Source organism: Solea senegalensis, linkage group LG10, assembly GCF_019176455.1.
Source record: "Solea senegalensis isolate Sse05_10M linkage group LG10, IFAPA_SoseM_1, whole genome shotgun sequence".
Lineage (NCBI taxonomy): Eukaryota > Metazoa > Chordata > Actinopteri > Pleuronectiformes > Soleidae > Solea > Solea senegalensis.
The window spans coordinates 16654266-16677777 of record NC_058030.1 but is presented as its reverse complement, the minus strand read 5'-3'; the positions used below and the strand labels follow the sequence as shown (position 1 = coordinate 16677777).

The window sequence follows — 23512 nt, the reverse complement described above, 5'->3', positions numbered from 1 at the left end:
AACATGCAGGGCAGTGTTCCCTGAGGACCAGGGTTGGGAAACACTGCATTAGTCTATCGACTGGCCTTCATACACCATGTGATACATCCTCTTCACTTGTGCCTCAGTTCATGTACAAATCTTGAGTTGTAAATAAAAACACAGCTGCTTCACAGCCTCCCTCTCCTTCAGCTACCGCAGAATCATGGGACCCGACCTGTCATCAGTCACTGCCTTGCGGAGCCGCACTCCGCGGCGTATCATCCGCAGCATATCCACATCCTCCTGGGTGACAGAGGGCGGCTCCCGCGGCGTACGCTGAGCTGCATCCCTCGGCTGTGAGCTAGGGAAGGGGAACTGACCCTCGCCGAGGGCGTGTGCACTGGCTGCCAGCTCTCCTATCTTCTCCACCAGGCTGTGGCGGTTGGCAGCCAGCAAAGGGTCCTCCTCAGCATTGTGGGTGGCCATGACAGAGGCCTGCTGGGCACTAACTGTCCTGTCTGACGCTGCTCCTCCCATGCCCCAACTTGTCTCAGGAAGGCTCTTTCGCTTTGGAGAGCCTCTCGCGTAATCACTAGCAGATGCGTCATCGCTGTACAGAAACTCCTCGCTGCCCATATAATGCTGCGACGGGCTGGCGTATCCAGGGGAGTCCGGCACTCTGGGGGGTTTAACTGGTACGATGGGGGGTCGGATGGGAATGGGGCCAGATGTGGATGGCGTGCGCCGCACACCTGTTTTGGAGGATGGTGTCCGGCGAATAGTTGCCGTCCCCGAGGTAATGACTCCAGAGCTGTTTCCTGCTGCACCATTCTGAGGTCCCTGCAGGGTCTTACTTGCAGGTAGCCCTGCTGTGCTGGCGGGCCTCTTGGTTTGGATCATGCGGCGGTAGCTCTGAGCAATGTTGCTGTGGCGTGGGATGGTGGAGGACTTATCAAAGTCCGTCTGCCCCTCACTGTCTGCATCCCCGTTGAGTGAGTAGCACTCATAATCTGAACCTAGAAGGAACAGTGAGTCATGAGTATCTCACTAAAAATAGAAAATGCAGTCGACAACAATGCTTTCAAGAGTTATTTTGCAGCTTTCTTTTCTACACAATAAGTTACTGAAAAAAATAAAATAAGCCAATCATGCTGCATTTTTCAAAACATACAGATTTTAATCAAAGTTGCACTGAAAATCAGGCCATCTGTGTATTATGTATATTTATATAACTGCATATAGCTGCTTTCATATATGCTTTGCAACCCTGAACTTTTCAAGGCATTCCCCCATAAGAGCTGTATATCTGAACTAGGTATGCAAACATTGTAGATTTACAGTTTTATGATTATAATGCAATGATATTTTTCATCACCACCCTGGACTGCATTACACGTTGTTTTGGAGCGTGTTAGGGTATAAGGCTCCTTTCTTTTCCTGCTTTGCTGTTGTTGGATTAACTTTGTGCCACATCGACTGTAAGTGACGCGTTTGTGTTTGATTCACTATATTTTAGCTAATCTAGCCATGAAGCTGTTTTTTAATGTTGGGGGACAACAAGTGTTAATGGTAGAGTTCTATAGCCTCCACCTACTGGTGCACCAGATTTCATGTTCCACCTATAGTCAGTTGCACCTGCCATAACTTGACATTTTCCTCACTCTGCTACAGAAATACTGTACTAAAATCTCTTCGTTACTATTAATTAGTTAATAGTTGCATGCCTGGTGTGAATAAGTCCAAAGAATGTCCAAATCAGGTGAACTGCATAATAAACAGACTTTACCATATCATTTTTAGTGTAGCATCAGATTGAGCCAACGCGTAAATAGAGCAGGTAAATGTATGTTTGTAACATTGCGTATTATCTCACGCAGATGATCTGTGCATTTAAATGGGCAACTTCATGTTTCCAATTCATACGTGCGCAAAGAGTTGAGTATAAGTGTTACCTTGTGAGGGTATGGTGTCCTCAGAGCATGATGGGGTGTTGGTCTGGGTGCTGTAGCCACTAGAGTACTGCAGAGAGTCCCTGCTGCTCTTCTGCTGCTCCATGCTCAAGCCTCTAGTCAGAACCATAGCCAAAGTACTGGCCGCTGGAGAGAGCGGCTCACCGTGCTAAAGTGCAAGCACACATACACAATCAGAGAGTCAGGCAGGTAGGAAACATACAAATATGCACACATTTACATGCAATTCACAACACTACTCTTCCCTGGGCAAATAAACTTATACCCTGACAATTAACTCCCAGGGGACTTCTTACCTTGGTTGCTGGGCCAATTCTCCCTCGGTGTGACTCATCGGACTGTATCCCAGAATACCCTTGTGGACTGGGTGGAGCCTCCAGTTCTCTCATCTTTTCCACAGACTCCCTCCTACGCTGCAGAGTGCTGGCCAATGATGGCTCGCAGGAACTTAATTTGGCCCAGTCCTGCAGCGGCAGATGGAACAATGTGACTGTCTCCCAAATGAGCATGTCCAACGTTCACCAACCAACACTCACACAGTCACTAAACCATGAAACTGCTGACTTGGCTCATGAGCTGGTTAGATGCTCGGAAAGGTATGGGCAGACTACAGTCAGCTATGTCAGTGTTGTTAAAGGATAGAGCTCTCAGTTTTGCAGAGACCAGGAAACTGAGTCTGGTGAGCAACAGCAAAATGGTGGTTGTGAGATTAATCTTCAGGCTGATTGATGTGCATGAGGGCATTAAAACAGAAGAAGCAAGGAAGCAACACATTTTAAAAAGAGCAAAATAAAAAGTACATTTGCAAATGAAAACAAACCTTCCAGTTAGGGATCTTTGATGTGGGTGAGGGGGTGTTGGATCCAGGGGAGTGATTAAATGTAGGGGACGCAGGAAGTATGACAGAAAGAGGCCTGATGGTGCCAGTGTGAGAGAAAGCAGGGCGGAAGGTACCGAAGGATGAGCATGAGCCAAACTGCGAAACGGACAGACATTTCTGAGTCAGAGTGCTCAACTCAACATCCATGATTAGTACAGGTCAAACCGTACTGAGCCCGAGGGCCTCTTTAAACTGTAGACCACAATGAATTCAATGCACTCTGTGTGTATGTCTGCACGTCTGCATGTGTGTGTGTGTGTGTGTGTGTGTGTGTGTGTCCAATAAGGCGGAGTGGAGTTGTACGCAGTACTAACCGCTGTAGGTGAGTTGCACTCGCTGACAGACTGGCAGGTTTCTGAAGCCTCAGAGGAGGCTGAGCTTGTTGATTTCTAGCAAAGAGAAGATGGAGTAAAAAAAGAAGTGAGGGGAAGAGAAAATGGAGCGAGGAGAAGAGACAGTGAGAGAGCGAGAGAGAGAGAGAGAGGTTGGTGTGTGAGAGATGCATAGGAACTGGGTGAGAGAGTGTTGGCAGAGAGAGGGAGGCGTTTCCTCTCTCAGGAAATCTATAGAAAATATTCTAGGTCAAAAAAACAGATCATTTTTAAACTACAGTATATGGTGTGTTGCCAAGTGTGTTAGAATCCGCACAGTGTGATCTCATCAGACTGTGAGAGTCGGCATAACTTTATCAAACCACTGGGAAAAAAACGCAACTTTTGCAACTGATAAAAATCTATAGCAAAACATGAAGTGCTCCTGGTTTTCCAATTGAGCTCTTAGTCTCATTACTGGTTTATCTCTGCAAGGCAAACATGACAATATGCATATTGAGATGCCAGACACTGTTCACACTGCTGTAATCTACTTTGGCAAGAAAAAGGTCAAGTTTCTGCCTTGAAGCCTGCTTTCCTTGTTTATTTTCTCATTCCTCCTAAGTAAAGTTTAAACTTTAGAATTATGCCTCAGACTATTACCTGGCTGGTGATATCAGAGGGCATGGGTGACGGAGGCTTAGAGTGGGTGTTGGCATCCTGGGAGACAAAGCCAGAGTCATGGGAGGACACACTACTGAGGCGATGGGCTCCTGCAGAGGGCATCTGGAGGAGACTGGAGACGGGATACGACAAAAGTATATATTTCAACATAGAATATGTGTATTACTCTATACAGGATTGTGCTCAAGGCAGTGGCATGGATTTTTCCTTCCCTTATTTTGCTGTTAACATTATTTTTTGAAGGATTTATGTGTAGGCTGCGGCAGAAACAGGGAGGGTGAGATGAAAATTTCATCACAAACACTGAGAAAATGAAGGCAGTTATATGGAAGTTCTAAATGATGCCATTCTCCTAATTCTTCTACATCAAAGAGCATTAAAAATCTGTTCTCTGATTTTCCCTTCCCTCTGAACAGCTGTCTCCTCCTCAGTCACTCACTCACTCACTCAGCATTGCTTCTCTTTGTCACCCACACAATGTGCAACTTATGCTTTTCACCTTCCCTGTGTGCTGCACTCCAGCACCCCCCACCCTCCCCCCGTCACGTATCTGAATGTCATTTCTCCTAAGTCATTGACCTCTATAAGACTACAAACTACACAAACATTAAATAGACAAAAACTTTGGGCCTGATATACCTTTTCTTTGTCCTTTGTCTTATCAGAACTACTTTATAAGCTTGTTTTCCATTCAGACATATTCTGACCTTTTTTGTTATTAAACTATCAATCATGTAACATTTAAATCCACAAATTAATAATAATATTTTTCTTTACATGCAGAGGACATTTTTAGTGCAGCCATCAACCTCATACTTGACTGTTCATTGTTATTTGGTGAGTTACAACATCCACGTCACCATCACATCTAGTTAAAATATCGAAGTCAGTAATGATAATACAATTCTTTTTAAATTATTGCTTTTTTTGTTTGTTTGTTTTTCCTTTTTTTCTTGACCAAGTTTGGACCTCTGTCTCATTTTAAGAATAAAGTGTTGAACTACCAGCATTAGCCTTATAAATGTGTGGAGTCAGACTATGGTTATCAGGCAGGCTCACTATTCCCAGGCGGTAATTTTTCACAGCTTTGGATCTAATCTGGCTGTAAGAAGCTTGAGAACTGCAAATCTGCTCGGAGCAAGGAAGCTGGCAAGACACGCCATGTTCAACTGTCACAACTGGTCCCACTGTGTAATGACAGGAATAGGGGGAGGGAGTGCTTTTTTCTGTTCATGACATTAAGGTTTAATTCCCGACTTTACCGTTTCATTCTCTGGTGTACAGAAATGGAGTGAAATCAAGAATATGCATGGGGCATCAAAACGATACGACAGCCTAGATCTGGCATAAGCAACATGTCCGACACATCTCACAATGCCTGTCACATATTACTTTGTGCTCCACACAATGCAGCGCTTTGCTCAAAACCTGAACACGCTATACAAAGAATACAAAGAGCAACAAGGCGTATATATATATATATACGTGTGCTGCATACAAATGTGTGACAAATACCTGCACATGCTGCTCTTCCTGGAGCCAGCGCTGCTGGGGGAGGAGGGAGGCGTCTGGTAAGACCAGCTATAATCAGAGCCTTTCAGGTCCATGATCACCTGTGACAGCACACAACCAAACTGTGGTGATTAACAGGCCACGATAGCCATACACTAAACTGCTTTCACGCAAGATAAGGACAATCTATAATGGAATGGACTCATCGTGTGATTTAAAATGAAGATTGAGAGCAGAAAATAAATTTTGCACATACACAGTCACAAGAGATGTATAACAAGCATTTTCAGCCTTGAGAATATAAGTGATGCGTCAGATAACATTTTTTTCCTTTGTTGCTACAACACATGTCATTAAAGAAAATGTCCTTCTCTCAATAGTTTTCCCTGCCATTACTCATCTTCAAACCCATTTGCCATTTCAGTTCCTGCTGAAAACATAAATCTTCACAGACAGGTCACATTTCATTTGCAGAGAGGGTGAAATAACATCCTAAAACAAAACATAATGTAGTGTTTTGAATGTTACTCAAGCAGGAGTAAATGGCGTATTTCGGGGGACTATTTACTTAAGTGATGGTGGATCGATGCACTACCATATATCATCGGCTGTATATGAGACACTGGGACACATAATATATGAAGTGAGACATTTCATTTTAACAAAACATGTCTTCGTGGGATCCGTTCATTTTCACAGCATTCGCAGGGTGACGTTCAGCTCACACCTCAGTTACCTGTTCACTGGATGGTGGCAGCTTGTGTGGGTCTTCAGTCAACCCAGTGAGATCATCAACAATGGGCTGTAAGTGTGTTATCTCACCCAGCATAGCAATCTCCACATTCTGAAAGAAGAAAAAAAAAAAAAAACCTGGTTGAATTATGACCACAACATCCAACCATTCACATTCATTTTCTACAATTCTCCGTTGTGCAAAGACCGCTCGTTCCTCACCACCACAGACTGCAGCAGATTAATGAATGAACAGTAACGGCCTCTCTCCTCCAGGAGAGCTCGGCGCACTGCCTGCTTCTCCGTCTCCTCCATCAGCAGGTACAAATCGCTGACGTCCTGCATGGCGCTGTCCAGCTGTGGGCGCAGGTTGCCCCGGCCTGCATGGGACAAAGCAAAGGAGGCAGGGGCACAGATAAGGAGGGGGAGGACAGAGTGGGGACAGACAGATGTGAAGAGGGATGAGTTAAGGCAGAAACGGGTAAAGTAAGGATTGGAGTGCAAGGTGATAGTTATAGATGTAATGTATATACAGTGCAGGGGGGGGGAAACAGTGAAAAATGAGAAATGATTAAAAACATAATGATAAACTGCTCACGTTCCAGAGGTCAACGCACTGAAAAATACACAGAAATGGTTCATGTGCATGAGAATGAGAGGACATAAGCGGCAGGACAGCACAACATCAGTTGATGCAAAGCAGCTGGTGGTGACTTGAAGACCCTGACGTGAATGTGATGCCACAATGACACGAGATGGCACATGAAAGAAGAGAGAGAAGAAAGAAGAAAGCATGGACGAGATGAGACTGAGATGAGACTGAGATGAAGACGATCACTAAGGTGTCAAATTCTTTACTGTTCTGATCTGATTTTCACAGATACACACAGTATATTGTGTCTCAGCAGTTTTGGTTAAATCTCAATGCACTCATTGTATGAATAATACTACATTTGAGTCTTGTAACGTTATAGACATCCATCTGTCTGTCTTGCCTACATTAAAACCACTAACAGCACTCTGGCTTGTCTGCACAAACATTGCACGTTTGCTTTAAAACTACCTATATGTTTAACATGAGTGTCATTTGCTAATCTTTCAGCAAACTCACATTTAATGGGCCACAAATTAAACAAAGGGTCCCAGAGTATCTGACAGCTTGCCAGTTAATAGGTCCTTGAAAAAAACGACTTTAAGAAAACACTCAGGCATCATTGCAGAGCCAAATGTCAGCCTGTGACAAGGAAAAGATTTTTTTAACCTGCAAAATGACAGGCTCGATGATGAGGTGCAAAAAAGAAACGGCTGTTTCTTACTCTGTTAAAAAGTCATTTAGAAAAGGACAGCGTAACATTTGAAAGGTGAGCAAATTTGGATGTATGCAAATGACACATGCAATGAGCTGAAAATGTAAGATAAATTCATGGTATGTGCCATTTCTCACGAGGCCATCTTCACTTAAGACATTTTGACATTAGCACTTATTTACACATAAGTGTAAATGATAAAACAAATTATGGCTGAATTTAACCATAATTTGACTGACTGCTCTTAACTTAAACCTATTCATTTATTGACCTACAGTATGTACACTCACTGCCTACTTATACTAAGACACCTATGCACTAGAAAAGTGGCGGGAGAGGTCATCTGCTGCTGCAGCCCCATCTGCTTTAAGGTTCAACATAATGCACATCCAGATTTGATCTCCCTTGACTCTAGTTAGTGGGGATTTGACCTACTGTTGCTTTCCTATCATTTCAAACCAGTCTGACCTCTGGGATGAAGAAAAGTGCTGCTCACTTGACATTTTTCCCTTTCTTAAATCATTCTCTGTGAACTCTAGAAATGGTTTGTGTGAAAAAATCTCAGCAGGTCAGCAGTTTCTGAAACTCTCAGTTTAATCCTCTTGCACCAACAACATAAAGTCACTTAAATCACCTCATTCTGATGCTTGGAACTTCAGTGGGTCGTTGACCTGACCTGCTGCCATGTGATCAGCAGATTAGACACTTGCGTTAATGAGCAGTTGTTATGTGGTTGCCCCCCTTACCCTCAATCCCCAAAGGAAAAATACCATCAGTAATAAAAAGATGTCAATCATCGTCATGGAATTCCATGAAAATTTGCATCTCCACATGACCGACAGGGGCGGCGCAGACATCGACCAATATCAATACCCATGGGTTGTAAATGACAGAACTATCGGAACCAATTAATCACAATCGGTCGACCTGTACTACGTTATTGGTTTGGATATAAACAATGAGTGCGCTGAAGATTTTTCTATCCAAAATGCAGCACAGGTTCATCTAAGGATGATTATGATGCCTTTGAAAAGTTCTCATTCGTGTGTAAGCACACGGCTCACATACCCAGAAGCTCTGCAGCCAGGGGGAAATGGCCAGAAACAAATAGAGGAGGAGGGTGCAGGGACAGGCAAGAGGAGGAGAGACAGAAAAATAAGCAGTGTTAGCTGTATCAAATCAGGACACATTGCATATGACTAGCCCGTACCGCTGGTGTAATTTATGTATGAAAATAGGAGTTTAATTACAACCAGCACTAGGGGCTGATGCAACCTCAGCCAGGAAAGAAGGCCATTTCTTTGATTTATAAGGTAGAGGATGATAAATCACCCAAAGCAGGAAAGGAGCCCTTGAAACTGTGCCAGATATTTTGATTTGACTAGAGGTGTCATTTCTTGCTTTAGACTCTAGATGGCACCAGTTCAATCTGAAACACTGGTAAAGAGCAGGGACCAGCAGGCAAGCAGAATTCATTAACGTCAGCATCGAAATCAAAGTAGAGGTTAATCAACAGTTTAGTCAACAAGTGCTAGAACGCTTTTCTCACCTTTTCTCGCTTTTTTCTGGAGTTTTAGAGTATCTAACGACTTCCTCTTGATTTCCTGACGAGACCGCTTGTATTCTGTGGAGAACAAGTCAAAGCCAGAGCTTTATCAGTATCCGCTCCATGTATGTTGCTTGAGAATGATATTGTACGATCTGCGTGTGCTGGCTGTTCACCTTTGGCATGGTCTTTGTCCAGCTGATTCGCTGTCTTCTTCCATTCCTCTATCCTGTCCTGAAGTGGCGTAACCAGGCCTTCCATTAAAGTACTACAGCATCAGGATGACACAAGATGTGAGATGAATAGAGAACTAAATCTATGTTGAGTACATGTGCATATATATATATATATATACAGTGCATCATTATATGTACATTAATATGGCTATATAGTCTTTTTTATATATGACTTTTCTTCAAATAGGCTGTAATTAATCTTCTTCTTATAGTGTACCATTTGTATCATGTTCACCTAGCTCATAAACTAAGAAAAACGGTCAGCTTACTTGGTGAAGTGGCGTAATTTTGCCTCGATGCTGCGGTGTCGCATACACATTCTTGTCAGAGCCGAACCAATGTCCCGGGTAGCACCTTAGAAAGACAAAACAGAGTGCAAAATGTCAAAAAAAATCTGATTTATAATATGGTACAGATGAGGGATAAGCATTTTTTTTCCTCCTGCCACATAGATATTTATCTGGCTTTTCTTCCTGCAGGAGAGCAATTTGAAGCTGCAACCACAAGGTGGACAAGTGCAGATCCCATAAATGTCATAATTGTTTTGAAAAAGCAAACTTTGAACAAAACACTTTTTCCTTGTATCTTGACAAAATGTTCATTTGTGCTCATGATTTCAAACACCATGTCAGTACCAGCTTGTATGAATTGCTTACTGTACTTCTAGTCTCTGAAGTGTAATTACATGTGGTCTTAAGCCTCTAAGGCGCAGACTGGCCCACTATCTTAATGATGGCTTGCAGGCTGGTGTGAAATGTGGCAGCAGGGATCCCAGTGCAATCTGGGCCACATAGGGCTAATCTGAGGGTCTGTCACCACACACACACACACACAGATTTGTGCAGCTATTCTTCTGAGGACTCTCTCTTCTTCTGCAATGACTTCCATTCATTTGGACAACCCAACCAAAGCATCTTTCCTAACCTTAAACATAACACTATAATACTTCAAATACTTCACCTGACCTTAACCTAACCCCAATTCACATCTTAGCCATGAACCTAACCAGTTCCTCAGATGTGGTTCTGCCTCATTAGGACCAGGTTTTGGTCTCCATGAGGACTACTGGTCACTGTTTATGCCATACACCTGAGAAGGAAGAGAAGGAGGACACATCTCTTAATGGCAGTCTCTCATTAACAAGTTCTATCTTCTGTAATTGAATGCATTTTGCACACTGTGTACAGGTGGTGAGATTTTACACCCCCACTGTCCTGCACCTTTCACAAATTCTCATCCACTCTATCCCAGAGGAAAAAGGAGGGAACCCTGTAAGGGGATATCCCTCTATTCTTCCCTGCCTGCTCTGCCTTTCCTGTTCTCTCTGTTTCCTAAACACCATTCATGCAGGGTGGAGAGAGAGAGAGAGAGAGAGAGAGAGAGAGAGAGAGATCCAGAATAAAACAGAGAGAACAGAGAGACTAACACAGCAGGTTTGAAATCAGACACCATATTAGGAGTGCTTCACATGGTTGTCCATTGAGCTCTGTGCTCTTTTTCAACTGGAGAAATTGTCTCCAGTTGATGTCACATCACGCAACGAGACAAAGACCATTTGGCTGTCAACTTCACTGACTGTTGCAAGTTCAAAAACGCTCAGTTACAGATCTGCACTCTCTCACAGGCAGGCAGATGAAATAACTTGAGTGTGTTGGGGAGAGGAAAAGGAGCGTGCATTGCTTTTCTAGGTGACGGCAAGAGGAGATGGGGTTAAAGATCAAAAGGTCATGCAGCTGTATCACCCACGGGCATTGAACAACAAAGGAAAGTGATTGAAGTAACACATGGATCATATACACACTGAAATCTTGCTATTATTAGCCCTAGACGTGAAGTAAAACACTGATGTGTTTGGTCATGTAGGAACTTTCATTGACACCAGTTCAGACATATGAGAAATAAAAATGCACACACAGGTCATGGGGTCCACAAGTTATGCATCATTCCTTCTCCACACAGCTGTGAATCAGCTTTTGCTGGGTAAACGAGCAGGATGGAGGGAGACTGAAGGAGACTGGAGGGAGAGGGAGACTAAAGTGGGTGCTTTTATCTCTCGAACAGACTTTCCCAATGTCACATTCAGCCAGCGAGAGATCCTGAACCCCCACCCCCCTTCTCTCCTGTCCGATCCACACCTGCCAATTTCCCTCCTAGCCTCTCCTCGTTCTCCCCCTCTGGGAGGGGGATCAGCTGACAGCTACATCCTAGGGAGGTCCAGAGACTTCCTGCCCATGTCCAAGAGCCCTGCTGGCCTCTGGCCTCGACCGGATGGACAGGGACACAGTAATTCACTCCCACAGCAGCATACATGTACACACACAGGCATGTGACCAACACCTACAAGCTGCAAGGAGTGTTAAACTATATCATAAAACAACTTTTTCTGCTCAGATTATAATTTCTTTCAATGCTGGATGTTCTTTATTCCTTTGTTTTAGTACCCATCTTTGAAGAGGGATCCATCTCTGTTGCACTTCAAATTTGGTGTTATTGTATAATGGGATTTTCCAAATCAACACCCCTTGGGGCAAATGAGTTGGAATTCTGGGCTATATAAATTAAATGTACTTAAGTCTATCCATCGGCATCTAGATCAAGTGATATTGACCTTGAAGCAGATTAGGGCTGGCCTGCGTGGAAGTGTGAAAGAACTGGGAAAGTAATTATTTAGCAGACCTGGACTACTGGGAGAGCAAAACTGACCTCATAGCAGACACCCACACATGCATGAATGAAGTAAAACACAGGCCAGAATGGAAGGGAACCATTATGTAACCCGGTCATGTATCTGAGGACATGAAGTGCACAACTGAGAACAACTGAATAGTTAATTATAACAGCACTGCCGTGCATTTCTCTGACACTGATGGTGCCTAATTTAATATATGTGTATATATGTATATATATATATATATATATATATATATATACACATGTAGTATATGCCGAACATAAATATAAACTGCCATTTGATCTGCTGTGTACAGTGTGTTGAGGATTACATGGGATTGTTGGTGTGAAGGTCCAGTATCCAGGACCAGCACAGTGTGGTCTGAAGTGTTTAGTGAGTGGTTCCATCCACAGATCTGGTTCTGATTATCTCCCCTGACTCCTTGGGGAAGGAGGAGCATTTTAATAGGGCTGCTTTATAGGGAACTCTCCTGCCAGGAGTCGGGAGCCAGGAGCTAAACTGCCACAGACCTCCTTCCCTGATGTGTTCAGCGTTATAGCTGAGTTTGACTATCTCACTCTTTCAGCTTCTACATTCTGCTGCTGAGCTCAGATTTCATTTGCACTCACAACTACTGAACTGGAGTGAGACTACTGTGTGGAGCTAGACTCAACCACTGAATTCAATCCTGGTCTCCTGAGTGAAGTAGGTACCCCCAGCTTCCTGTGTCAATAAAGTATGTTTATGTGCCACGTAGAGCCAAAAGGTACAGAACATCCGCATGGTTACACCTCCAGGAATATAAACTCTGTAGTATTTTTGCCACACTTGCAAACAGAGAGCTGAGTTGGGAAATTCCATCATCCGTGAGACAACAATTATTCCTCACGTTGGCACCTTGGCCACGGAGCTGACTGTGGCTGGCACAGACAGTTAAACCTCCTGCCTTTGCCCTCCCTCACCCCTTTAAGTGCTGCAGAATGAACACAGCGGAGGCCACTGATGGATGAAAAGGACTGTGGGGTGAGAGGGGAGGATGAAAGAGGGTACACACTGCAGAGGTGCTGTCTAGGATTTACCAGACAGGGGGCAGAGGAAGTGTAAGCTGGCTGATGCAGGTGTAGCAAGCCTTGCCATTAAAAAATCCCCCAATTTGAGGTGAAAAGTTTATTTATTATTAAGAACAAAGTACAATATGGGGGTGACCACTTTTGAGAAAGGAAAAGAGAATAATCATTGATTTAAAATTACTTTAAAGCAAGACGCCTGTTGTATTTGTGTGTATTGGACCTTCATTTTCCAGTGCAACTCAAAAAAGTAGCTAATTCACACATGGCTACTGGGCTAATGAGAATGTCATCTATCCTAAATGAGTGAACATATGAGCTGTTGCAGCAAAACAGAACCGCAATTCAAAAAGCTTTGTGTCACTTCCTTACAACGTCTCTCCATACCAGAAACAATAGTAATGAAAGGCTAAGGAAATGGCCTCAAGATGTTTTAGTCACACAAACACACACTCACAGCCCATTGTTGTCTGGCCAGACAGTACACACGGCAAGTTTCATCTCTCGACCAGAAACACCCACCCACCCACCATCACAGACAGAGCTCGGTGTGTCCCGATGTGGCGTAAACACGTTCTGGAGTGCATTAAGATGAGACTGAAGGAGGAGCAAGAGAACAAGGAGGAAGTTTTATTTTTTTCTGCTGGAGGACCTTCCTGTTCAGAGACATAAATGCTGCTAAAAATAAACGGCGCCCCTATGTCCAGATGTGCTTTTCTTACAGCACTTACGTAGGCAGCCACGGGAAATGACCCCAGACTGATCCAAGCTCCAAATAGTTAAAAAAAAGACAGATTGAGGCAACGTGAATGAGTGATAACTATAAAATTCCCTCCAAGCGAACTCGACATAATAAAATGCACAACTTCTCTTCCTTATTAACATAATTAGGAAAGGAAATGTGTTTCTGCTCAAACATTTGAAATGACCACAGGCAAATAGACGGACAGATATACTGATCTTTATGTCCCCTGTTTCATGCTGATGGCTACAAAGCCTTTATCCCAGATTAGTCAGATAACTCTTTACAATAAGGCTGCCTTTATCTCAGCTGACAATGCACTTCCCATTCCTTTACTCAGCCAAAGTTAACGCTGCATGGCCTATTTGCAAACAATCCTCCAAACCATGATGACACTGCTGCTGCTGGTGCTGCTCAAACATCACTTAATGAGTTCCATCTTTACCTGTAGTCTCTGAGACTTAAGTTTCCCATGGGAGTATGTTCATTACAACCAGTCCCCAATCTATTCTGCACTGAGCTTTGTGTTTGCTGAACAGTCAGCATCAAATATTAACTCTCTGAGATGGCTGGCTTAAGAAATGTAGATTTTAATTCTTGACATTTATTCGGGCTTTGATGTAGTCTCAATTTTACAACATACCTTCATTTATTGTTTGTTTGTCTTTTGTTTTTTGTAAAAAGCTACAGTGAAAAAAAATCTTGCTGGCTGCTCTTGTACAGTAGTCACAATGATGTCAGTGAAATGTTAACATCTTAGTTTATTGTTGGAACATGTGATGTTTGCATTTGAGAATGTGGCTACTGTCTCCTGCCTGGTACAACAATGAAGCAAATAAACAGAGTATTTAAATAGCGAAGTTATCAGCGGACCACATTCTCAGCAAATCTCTCCAAGCATCAATAGTTGACAAATGACAAATGAGCCGATTTCTCCATTAGGAATGTCTCCTGTGTATTTTCCCTCCCCTCTGCAGCTCCCTTCCATTCTAGCTCTGTTTAAGACACTGTACAGATCAGTGCTTCCCAAATTCTTTATATCGGGACCCACTTCTAAAAGAAGACAAGCTATTGTGACCCAATCCAGTGCAAATCTGTGCATGTCATAATGTTTCCTACAGAAGTAAGAGACTGGGAAAGATTTGGTACATTTATTTGACATCTCTGGGAATGACTGGTATATAATATCTGAACACAGTCAGTATGATTGCATGCACAGTTATGGTTGTAGCTTGATTGCACAATTTGTTAGCATGTTGAACATCACAAACACTGAGTTATGCCATGTTTTTTCTAACTCTTCTGTGCACCAGCTTCTTCATTTACAGGTATAAGCTGGGGGTAAATGTGGTCATCTTGAGCCCAACTCTGACCATTGATCCAGCCACCTCACCCTTCACTTTTTACATGCAATCCTCATAGTAGCTGGAAAACATTCCTTGGTGAGGGCAACCACATCGAGTTTTGAAAAGAGTAGGAGTAGGAGAACTGCATTGGAAACTATTCTGTTTCAGTTCTGTCTGAAAAACAAGGTAAACAGTAATAAAAGATTCTTGTGGTAAGTAATGGAATCTCATGGCTGAAGGTCATGAAATACTGAGCATACAATCAGCAGTCTAGGCTTGAGCATCCATCAGTGCAACTGCATGTATCTTTATGTTTAATTTAACTAAAAAAAAACTCAAAATCACATTGTACCAAGTCCACATAATGTGCAGGCCTTGACCCATATCAGGGTCAAACATAAAATGCTAAGCTTGATGGATGTCACTGCTGGTAAGATGGGCACGCTCTCATTATTTGACATGTCTGACAGAAATAGCTGTACTGCTGGCATAGTAGGAGGAAGGACAGTAATCCCCTGATCTCGCTCTCCACTAGGCCACGGCCGCATGTTGTCCATGTTGTCCAGATGGCAGGTAGGAATATCTATCCCATCTGCCAACCCAGAGAAGCACAGCGACCAAGCAGATTACTGTTTTACTGACACACTGATCTACAAGAATACCTCCATACTCCCGTTGAGTGCAGGGAGCATGAGTATAAGGAAAGACAGAGAGACAGGCAATGGCGGCTTGGAATGACTCAGTGAAAGTGTGTGTACTGGTTTGAGAACTCTCTAGGCTCTGGCACACAGGTGTAAAAAGAGAAAGGTTTGGTCTGTGCTGAGCACAAAGTGCATCACAGTGTGGCTGGTGATCCGTGAGTGTGAATTTTTCAGCAGGGGGTGGCTGATCAGGAAGGGTAGGGAAGGCAGTGTGTGTCTGTGTGTTACAGAGTGGGGCTAAGAGGATTACCGAAACGCCTCTGCCTAGCCTGGATACCCAGAGCTGTGGAAATCCCACTGCCACTACAACCCCCACCCTATCCAAACCAACTCTCTGTAGACTCACCTCTGCAAAAAAAAATGAACAGAGCCTGTATCTCATACCATAATGGAACATTAGCCCTCAACTGCCAACTCTTTGACCTCTATCCAGTTCAACCATGTCCAGAAATGGAAAAAACAACATCAAGCCTCCACTAAAACACATGTCATCCAGCCTAGCAACAATAAAACACCAAACATAGAGCTTTCTTTATCCCAGATAAGGTCATTCCTTTCAAATACATCAAAAAACCTTTTTCATACAAATGATAAAACTGGTCTAGACAGGACACCAATAACCCTAAGCTGACCGATTTAATTTAAAACATTTCAGACAGCTGTAGGGTCTGAAATGTTTCCCAGGAAAGATGGGTGGTGAAACATGAAAAATTAATCTTTAAAAGGCCAAAATTCTCCAAATATGTTCATCTAACATAGACTTTGTGGTTCGCGGAACTTTATTGATCCCAGATGTGAGCCGTCTGCTCTCAGACACAGACGTGCCTTTAGACATGGATTCATCAACACAGCTTAAAGAAACAGCTCTTTCAAACAAAGTGCCAAAACGCCATGGCGGCCTACTCCTTCAGCAGCTACATAAAACACAGAAGCTGACGCCACGGCCGTGATCACAAACTCCGAGAATGAGCAACACGGAGAAGAAGGAGCGAGAACAAAAAGCAAGAGCATGCACATGTTAACACAGAGAGGAGGTTGTTTGAGGTGGAACCAAAGGGGACGGTGTGAAAGATGACTGGATGTATATCAAAAGCTATTAAAGGAAATCATAAAGTCTTCGGTTACTTGCTGACTCTCTTTCCTAGATTTATCAAAGATTACTGAATGAGAAGAAATGTTGCTTTCTTTGGCAGGAAACATGTGCCATGTGAAGCGTGTGTTTGAGCAAGGCGAGTGTGTCAAAGGTAGACGAGGAATATGATGAAACCTCCAGCTGTGCCAGCAGCTGCAGCTTGTCCCTGAACACGAGAGGAAAATCAGGGTGACAGCGATTTCGGCTCACAGTTTGTATTCAACGGCCAACCGCCTCTGGTGCAATCACCCCTACATGGTTATGCAGACACTGAGGTAAACATAGTCTCTGCAGACAAAGAGACTAATGCACACACAAAGAGACTGAAGTAGCTCTCGGAAAATAAATGGGACTGAGATGCTGATCACAGCACATCACTACATCTATTTTAAGGTTTTGTAAAATGTTGATGTAAAAAGGAAATAGGTGTTATTTATTTGCTGAAATGCTTGTCAAACTTTGAAATCAGAAAGTCCATGACCAGAACACCACACCCATTCACACATGCACGCACAGGTTTACACAGCTATTCTTCTTAGGACTCAGCACTGACTTCCACTGCACTGACTAACCCTTAACGTAACCACAATTCAAATATAAGACCTAAACTTAACCAGTTCCTCAGGAAATGAGGTTCTGCCTCATTAGGACCATGTTTTTGAGGACTACCGGTCCTGTGGTCCTGACAACGTCAGTGTTTATGCCAGAGAATGCCCTAAGAAGGTAACAAATGCACACACATATTTAAAAGCTTTAGTATCTAATGGATGGTTATAATGTCATTCCTCAAAGTGACTCAAAGACAGTTCAAAGTTAGGATCACATCAATTAAGATTTTAAGAAACGGGCATAAATCCTAAATCCTTTATCTAAGTAAGCAAGATGTTTCAGTCTAGACAAATGAGCTGGACCATTGATGGAGCCACCATGCCCTACAAGCATGGATGAAAGCCAGCAACTTTCTGATTTTGAATAATATGACAACCATCATTTATATATGATCTCAACTTTATATATGATCACACTTTCAAACTGTCTGAGTCCTGAGAGGGATAACATTAATCCCAAAGTTAATGTCCCTGGTGACACACTTTCCAAGGATTTCATGCATCTTTGGGCAGTTAAACTCAATTCACCCTCGTGTCTCATCTCTCTCGCTCTCGCCCTCCCTCTGTGGTTCATCTATTATTGTGCCACTTTCTTAACGTTTACTTTCTCCTTTGAAGCACTGCCTTGTCATACTCTGTACCTCTGCTTTATTGAAGCAGGCTGTCTGCTGGATGCAGCTAGCAGGTTCACCTTAGGGTATCTCATTTCATCTTGCAGAGCTCATGTGCACTGACATCAGGAACCATTTACCGTCATCAGATGTATTTCCAAGGTAAAAACCTCCACCGTGACCAGAGAGGTTGTAGGCGTAAAACGAGTGGTAATGTGTGAACGCTGTTGAAGAGATCCTTCTTTCATTATTTCCCACCAGCATTCAGTTGTCACCAAGGTGCCATCCTCGTACAAAATCTTTAAAAGCATGACGACATGTGACCTGTAAGGTCAGGTTGCTGGCTACCAGCTGTCACCCTTTGAATATCTGTGAGTGTGAGTGTGCTTCTGTGCTTGTGTGATTGTGTTTGAGCAAGTGCCAGGGAGCCTTTTCACGTTCGTTTTTTGACCTACATTCTGCTCTCGACGATCAACTCCAACGAAATCTGTGTTAATCAGCCTGTTCGCTGCCACCAGCAGAGTGACAAAGCAGACCAGTAGACCTCTTTAAGATCCAAGAAACAATAAGCTTAGAGTTTCACTGATCTGACCTCACCCCAATTTATGTGCAATATGGTGGTGAGGCTCTTTTCACAGAGCGTGACCTTAAATGAATAAAAAAAAAACATCCCAACTTACCTCTGGAGTTGGTGGCCATGTCTGCCACCTTCTGAAAGGCATCTAAAAAGGCCACCGTTGCCAGAATTGTGGTCCTGTAAATACATGGACACTTGTTCACTGCACCATGGCTGCATAAAAGTAGCTGTAAATACTGCAGGCAGTAAATAAAAATCTTTTTATTGAGCTCTAGTGTGCATTGGAGTTACTTCTCACCTGAGTTGAGAGTGCAGTTTTGTGGCCTTGGCACTGAAATCCTCCCACACGGGGTAAGAGCTCTGATAAGAGAAAGGAAAAGAAATAAGTCAAACAAATGATCTTGCCAAGGACAGAATTCTACTACTTAATTCAAACACACAGTGTGTGCATAAAGAAGTGACAATGCATAATGTTCTCTCTCGCTAGATGGAATCTGGTCGAGGATAAATTTAAATGTCCGCTTTATTCTCTAATACATTTTCTCCTTATTTTACATTTATAAGATAATGAGTGAAATCCCAATGCTGCAATAAATCAACAAGCTTGGCCTCTTACCCCTGGGCAGGAAACAAGTTGGTTTATAAGTTTTGTGTTCTGGTGTTTTGAAAATGTCACCATTATTTCTCAGTGCTCTTTTTTATTGTTGTCCTCACTCAACCTGTGCACTCTCTTCTCTTGTGTGCTGCTGTGTGTTCACCTCATTGTGAGTCAGCATTACATGCGTGACCTATCACAAGTGTTTGTGTTCACGGTACAAGTGGAAGTTTGAAAAATCTGGATTACATTTACCCTGGGATCATCCCACGCTGCCTTGAGCTACTAGAGCATGAGCCAAATATAAAACATATTTAAGGCTAGATCCCATTAGAGCAAGAGTTTGAGCCCTTGAGAAAAGGAAGAGGAGAGGGCCCAAAACAAGCCACATATTCTGGTTAAATATAGTCAACATGTGATCTGGAAACAGTCCTCTTCGCTTCTGGTGTAACCTCCATTCTAACAATGACATCATTTAACTCCCAGCTGCTGTCACTCAGAAAAAGCCTCAGCCTTCAAAAGTGATTTGGGATTCATCATCTCCAACAAAAAATGTTTTCCTTCAGCCTCCCTGCATCGCTGTCTGTACTTGACTCTAACAGGTGTCTAATTAGCTTGTGTGGCCTGTGACTCCCAGTGGCAGGAGGGATGTGCTGCCAAGACAGCTGAGGGAGGAGGGTGAAGGAGTGGGTACTACATGTAGAGCAGTGGGGATTGGGAGGGGGAGACTTTTCTCTTTTCATCCACGCCCAGCAGCATCCAGGGAGGTGAGAAGGGGTGAAAAGATGGAAGGAAGGAAGGAAGGAAGGAAGGAAGGAAGGAAAGAAAGGCAATTTCTCTTCCATGCCTTGTCTGTCTCACTGAGAGTAGGTTCAAACTGTTGACATTGGAGCTATTAGGATGTATTGTTCAAGAACCCCATTTAAAGGCCTGAAAATCACATCCTCTGTTTCTTTACGCAATAGCCAAATCTAATTGTTGACTGGTTATCTAATTCAGCTGACTCACTTTATATAATCCCACCCCCCACCACCGCCTACTCTTCCATTTCTTTTTCTGTAAAAAATCATATAACCAACAGGTGCTGTATGTATCATGTTGGTAATTGAACTCTATACTGTAATTTACACTGTTCATAATCACTGAGCTGTACTGCTACGTTGCTCCGGGGGGTAAAGCTGGTCCGACAGGCTTGCGTGGTCCAGCCAGGCGACAGAAATGAGGTCAGATCTCTGTCTCAGACAGTGGACATCGACACTGTGCTGACTAAGGGCTTCAGCCTCATTCATCTGTGTTGCTTATCAATACACAGACTGCCTTTTTCTAAGAGCTCCTGTCCCACTCGTTCAGGCCATGGTGGTGAGCACAACACAAAAGGGAAATATATGAAACTAAACCAGGGCTGCCAATAGCTGAGAGCTTGTTTCATTGGAGCCTGACAAGCGAGGCTCCATAAATAGTCTGTACAAAAGCCATCATGAGCCAGCGATCAATGAGAAATCTGTTTGATGGAAACTGGCAAGTGATTCTTGATGCACACTTTTGCAAAATGAGCATCCACCACAATGAGAGGAGTGGGAGCTGCCTCCAGGCCTGATGAATACGTTCACACTTCCCATCTGTTGGCGTGAACAACAACAGACCACCCTGCTTCAACTTCCTTCAACTGACCCCTCCCCCAACACACAACACACAACATGTGAGTGACTGATGTAGACAGACATCTAGTTTCAAAGTGAAACAGTGTCAAATGTGGCAGTATACAAATAAGATGCAGTGACCATCTTTCATTAACACAGTTAATAAGACATTAGTCATAAGTGTATTAAGCTCTGTATTGGCAGTGCTTTCCTGCCACAAGGCCAAATAGCAGGAAGCACAATCAATAACCTTTCATGTCTGTTTCTGTCCAAGAGGTTGAGGTGATGGAGCCTGTAATATTCTTTCTGAGCATCCTTCCAATCTGATGTTCCATCTAGAAATCCTTGAAGGCAGGGTCAAACGGCAACCTTAAACATTGATAATCAAATGTAAATTCTTACTTCTACGTATTATTATTTCTTCAAGTCCCTAGATTCTTCTACTATGACTGAAATCCATTCTGGGCTGTGTTGACTGTTGCTGCAAAAATCTGCTTACAATGACACACAGACTGACACAGAAGGCTGCTAAATGTGAACAGAGCCCTGACATGCAAATTACACAAAGAGAAACATGTTTCATCTCTCAATTTGTCCTGCAGCGGTGTTGCCAGTGGGGGGAGGACCCGGTGAAAGAGACAAAGGCAGTAAAAATATGCGTCTGATCATCCTCCATATACCACAAAGGTCAGATAAAGAAAACACGTCTACTTTAATAAATGTGCGTGTGTGTGTGTGTGTGTGCGGGTGTTACCTTCATGTCGTTCACGATGGCCTGGAATAATCCACCCAGCGCTCCACACTCCTTCTCCACCGACTCCATGGTGCCAAAACAAACCAAAAAGCTCGCAGAGAGAGAGAAAAAAGGGCCAAGGCCGGGTTAAATATCCGACTGCCGCGGCGTTTTTAACACATCGGGCACAGAGATGTGCTTAAATCACCAGCTTTCCGCTGTTACCTCCTACAACAACGCAGCTGCAGAGAGAGGATGCGAAGCCGCTGAACACACACGGTCAGTCGCAACAGCAACAGCAGCAGCAACAGTCTGCGGAGCGCACAGACAAAAAGAATGAAAATTGTGCTGTTACTCGGCGGAACCGGGGGCCACCACCGCTCTCTCGCTCTCTCTCTCTCTGTACGTCTCTCCTTCCCTCTCTTTCTCCGCCGCTTGGGCTGTAGATGGAGGCAGAGACGCGCTTACAGCCTGGGAAAGTGGAGGGCACCCTGGCTCCTCATGGTCACCGCGGTTAACACAAAAATAACGGAGGGAGACCTCAGTTCTGAGGGGGAGGAGGAAGAGGAGGGGGCGAGATTGGTCGCAGGTCTGGGACGCGGGGACGCGCACCGTTGTTAGCAGCGGGGCAGATGTCTCGGTGCTGCTGGAGTCTCCCGTAATACGATCCATGGGAATGGAAAAGGGGCTGGTCAAGTTTTTTTTTTATTCTTCTTCTTCGCATATAGTGGTGGTGGAGGAGGAGGTGGAGGAGGAGACAAGAAGGAACAACCCCTCCTCTCCTTCCACCCATGCAAACAAAAGTGAAGCCTGTGTCTTCTCATCGAACAATCGACTGATATGCAAACTAAGGCCGATTTCCTGCCGCGTTACTGATGTTTATTCACACACGCGTCTGTTAATGATCATTTGCACCTCGTTTCGTGGAGTCTTTAGTTAGTTGTTTTCATGAAGCGGTAGCATGTGGATTATAGATTAGTCAAACCCCCAATAAACACGTGAAAAGACTGAATGTTGATTCAAATTAAAACCACTTAGAAATAAGATTTGAGCAAATAATACATCTTCTCCTTCTTCCCATATGTCTAAACTAACCCTGTTTATTTTTAAATTTGAAGAAAAACACATGCATTTATCTTTCCACCCACTGCTGGTCATGTTGTACTGCTTATTTGCACAAGTAATGTTTTTCTTCATCAGTCACTCATTTCTAAATGTCATCCTTTTATGTATTCTCATTTAAATGTCCCTTCCCTTTTCTGTAAATTTGTTTGTGATTCTATTCTGCTTCAATTACAAATAAATTGAAAATGTAATAAAACTAGGCTTGTGGAAACCCAGTATAGGCTACTATATTTTCGTTTGCAGTTAAACTGTAGCTTCATGACAAAACAGAGACATGAATGAAGAGACAACAGGAGCTAGCAATGTTAGCCTAGCTAAGCACAAGATTCTCCATAACATGACTTATTTCAGGAGTAAGAAAATTCATGAAATTGAAGATAAAATAATAATACTTACATGTTTGCTCAAGTGTAACCTCCGCATGAATGTGTGAATTGTTGTTTTTTTTCACTAAGTCAGAATGAGACTTTTCTATTTACAACAGGAGCTAGGTCAGGACCACGATAGCTGACAATGGAAAAAACTAAACGTCGGGTGAATTTTGATGCTGAAAAGTGAAAGCTACATAGGTTCTCCAACACACTTGGTGGGGTGAGGGATATTCAGCTGCAACATACAGTACACTTCAACAATGCATTATAATACACTTACACAGTGTACCTTTAAAGAAGTTGAGAATGAAATGTAAAATGTGTTTAACACATTCCCTGACATTAGCAATGTTAGGCAAACAGCTGTGACTAAAAAGTTGGCCAATAAACAATTTTATCAACAGTGTTTTGTTATTTCTTTCACAGCTTTCTCTGCAAATAAACAAAACATATC

The 23512-nt window shown here is 43.2% G+C and overlaps 1 protein-coding gene across 5 annotated transcripts; it reads right to left on the bottom strand.

The window, feature by feature from the left end:
• Positions 1-22287, bottom strand: mtss1la (MTSS I-BAR domain containing 2a). Of its 5 annotated transcripts, XM_044035892.1 has the most exons (16): positions 21584-22287; positions 18893-18954; positions 18698-18771; positions 9409-9493; positions 9080-9171; positions 8907-8981; positions 8426-8434; positions 6273-6430; positions 6055-6162; positions 5322-5419; positions 3786-3918; positions 3126-3200; positions 2752-2907; positions 2228-2395; positions 1914-2079; positions 1-977 (listed from the first exon to the last, which is right to left on the bottom strand). In XM_044035892.1, the coding sequence occupies exons 1-16, from the start codon at positions 21650-21652 to the stop codon at positions 172-174; spliced, it is 2334 nt and encodes a 777-aa protein (XP_043891827.1). In that variant the 5' UTR covers positions 21653-22287; the 3' UTR covers positions 1-171. The 5 variants fall into 5 exon arrangements, with proteins under 5 accessions (XP_043891827.1, XP_043891830.1, XP_043891829.1 ...); XM_044035895.1 differs by lacking the exon at positions 2752-2907 and having other exon boundaries at positions 21584-22286; XM_044035894.1 differs by lacking the exon at positions 8426-8434 and having other exon boundaries at positions 21584-22286.
• Between the last annotated feature and the right edge of the window lie 1225 nt (positions 22288-23512).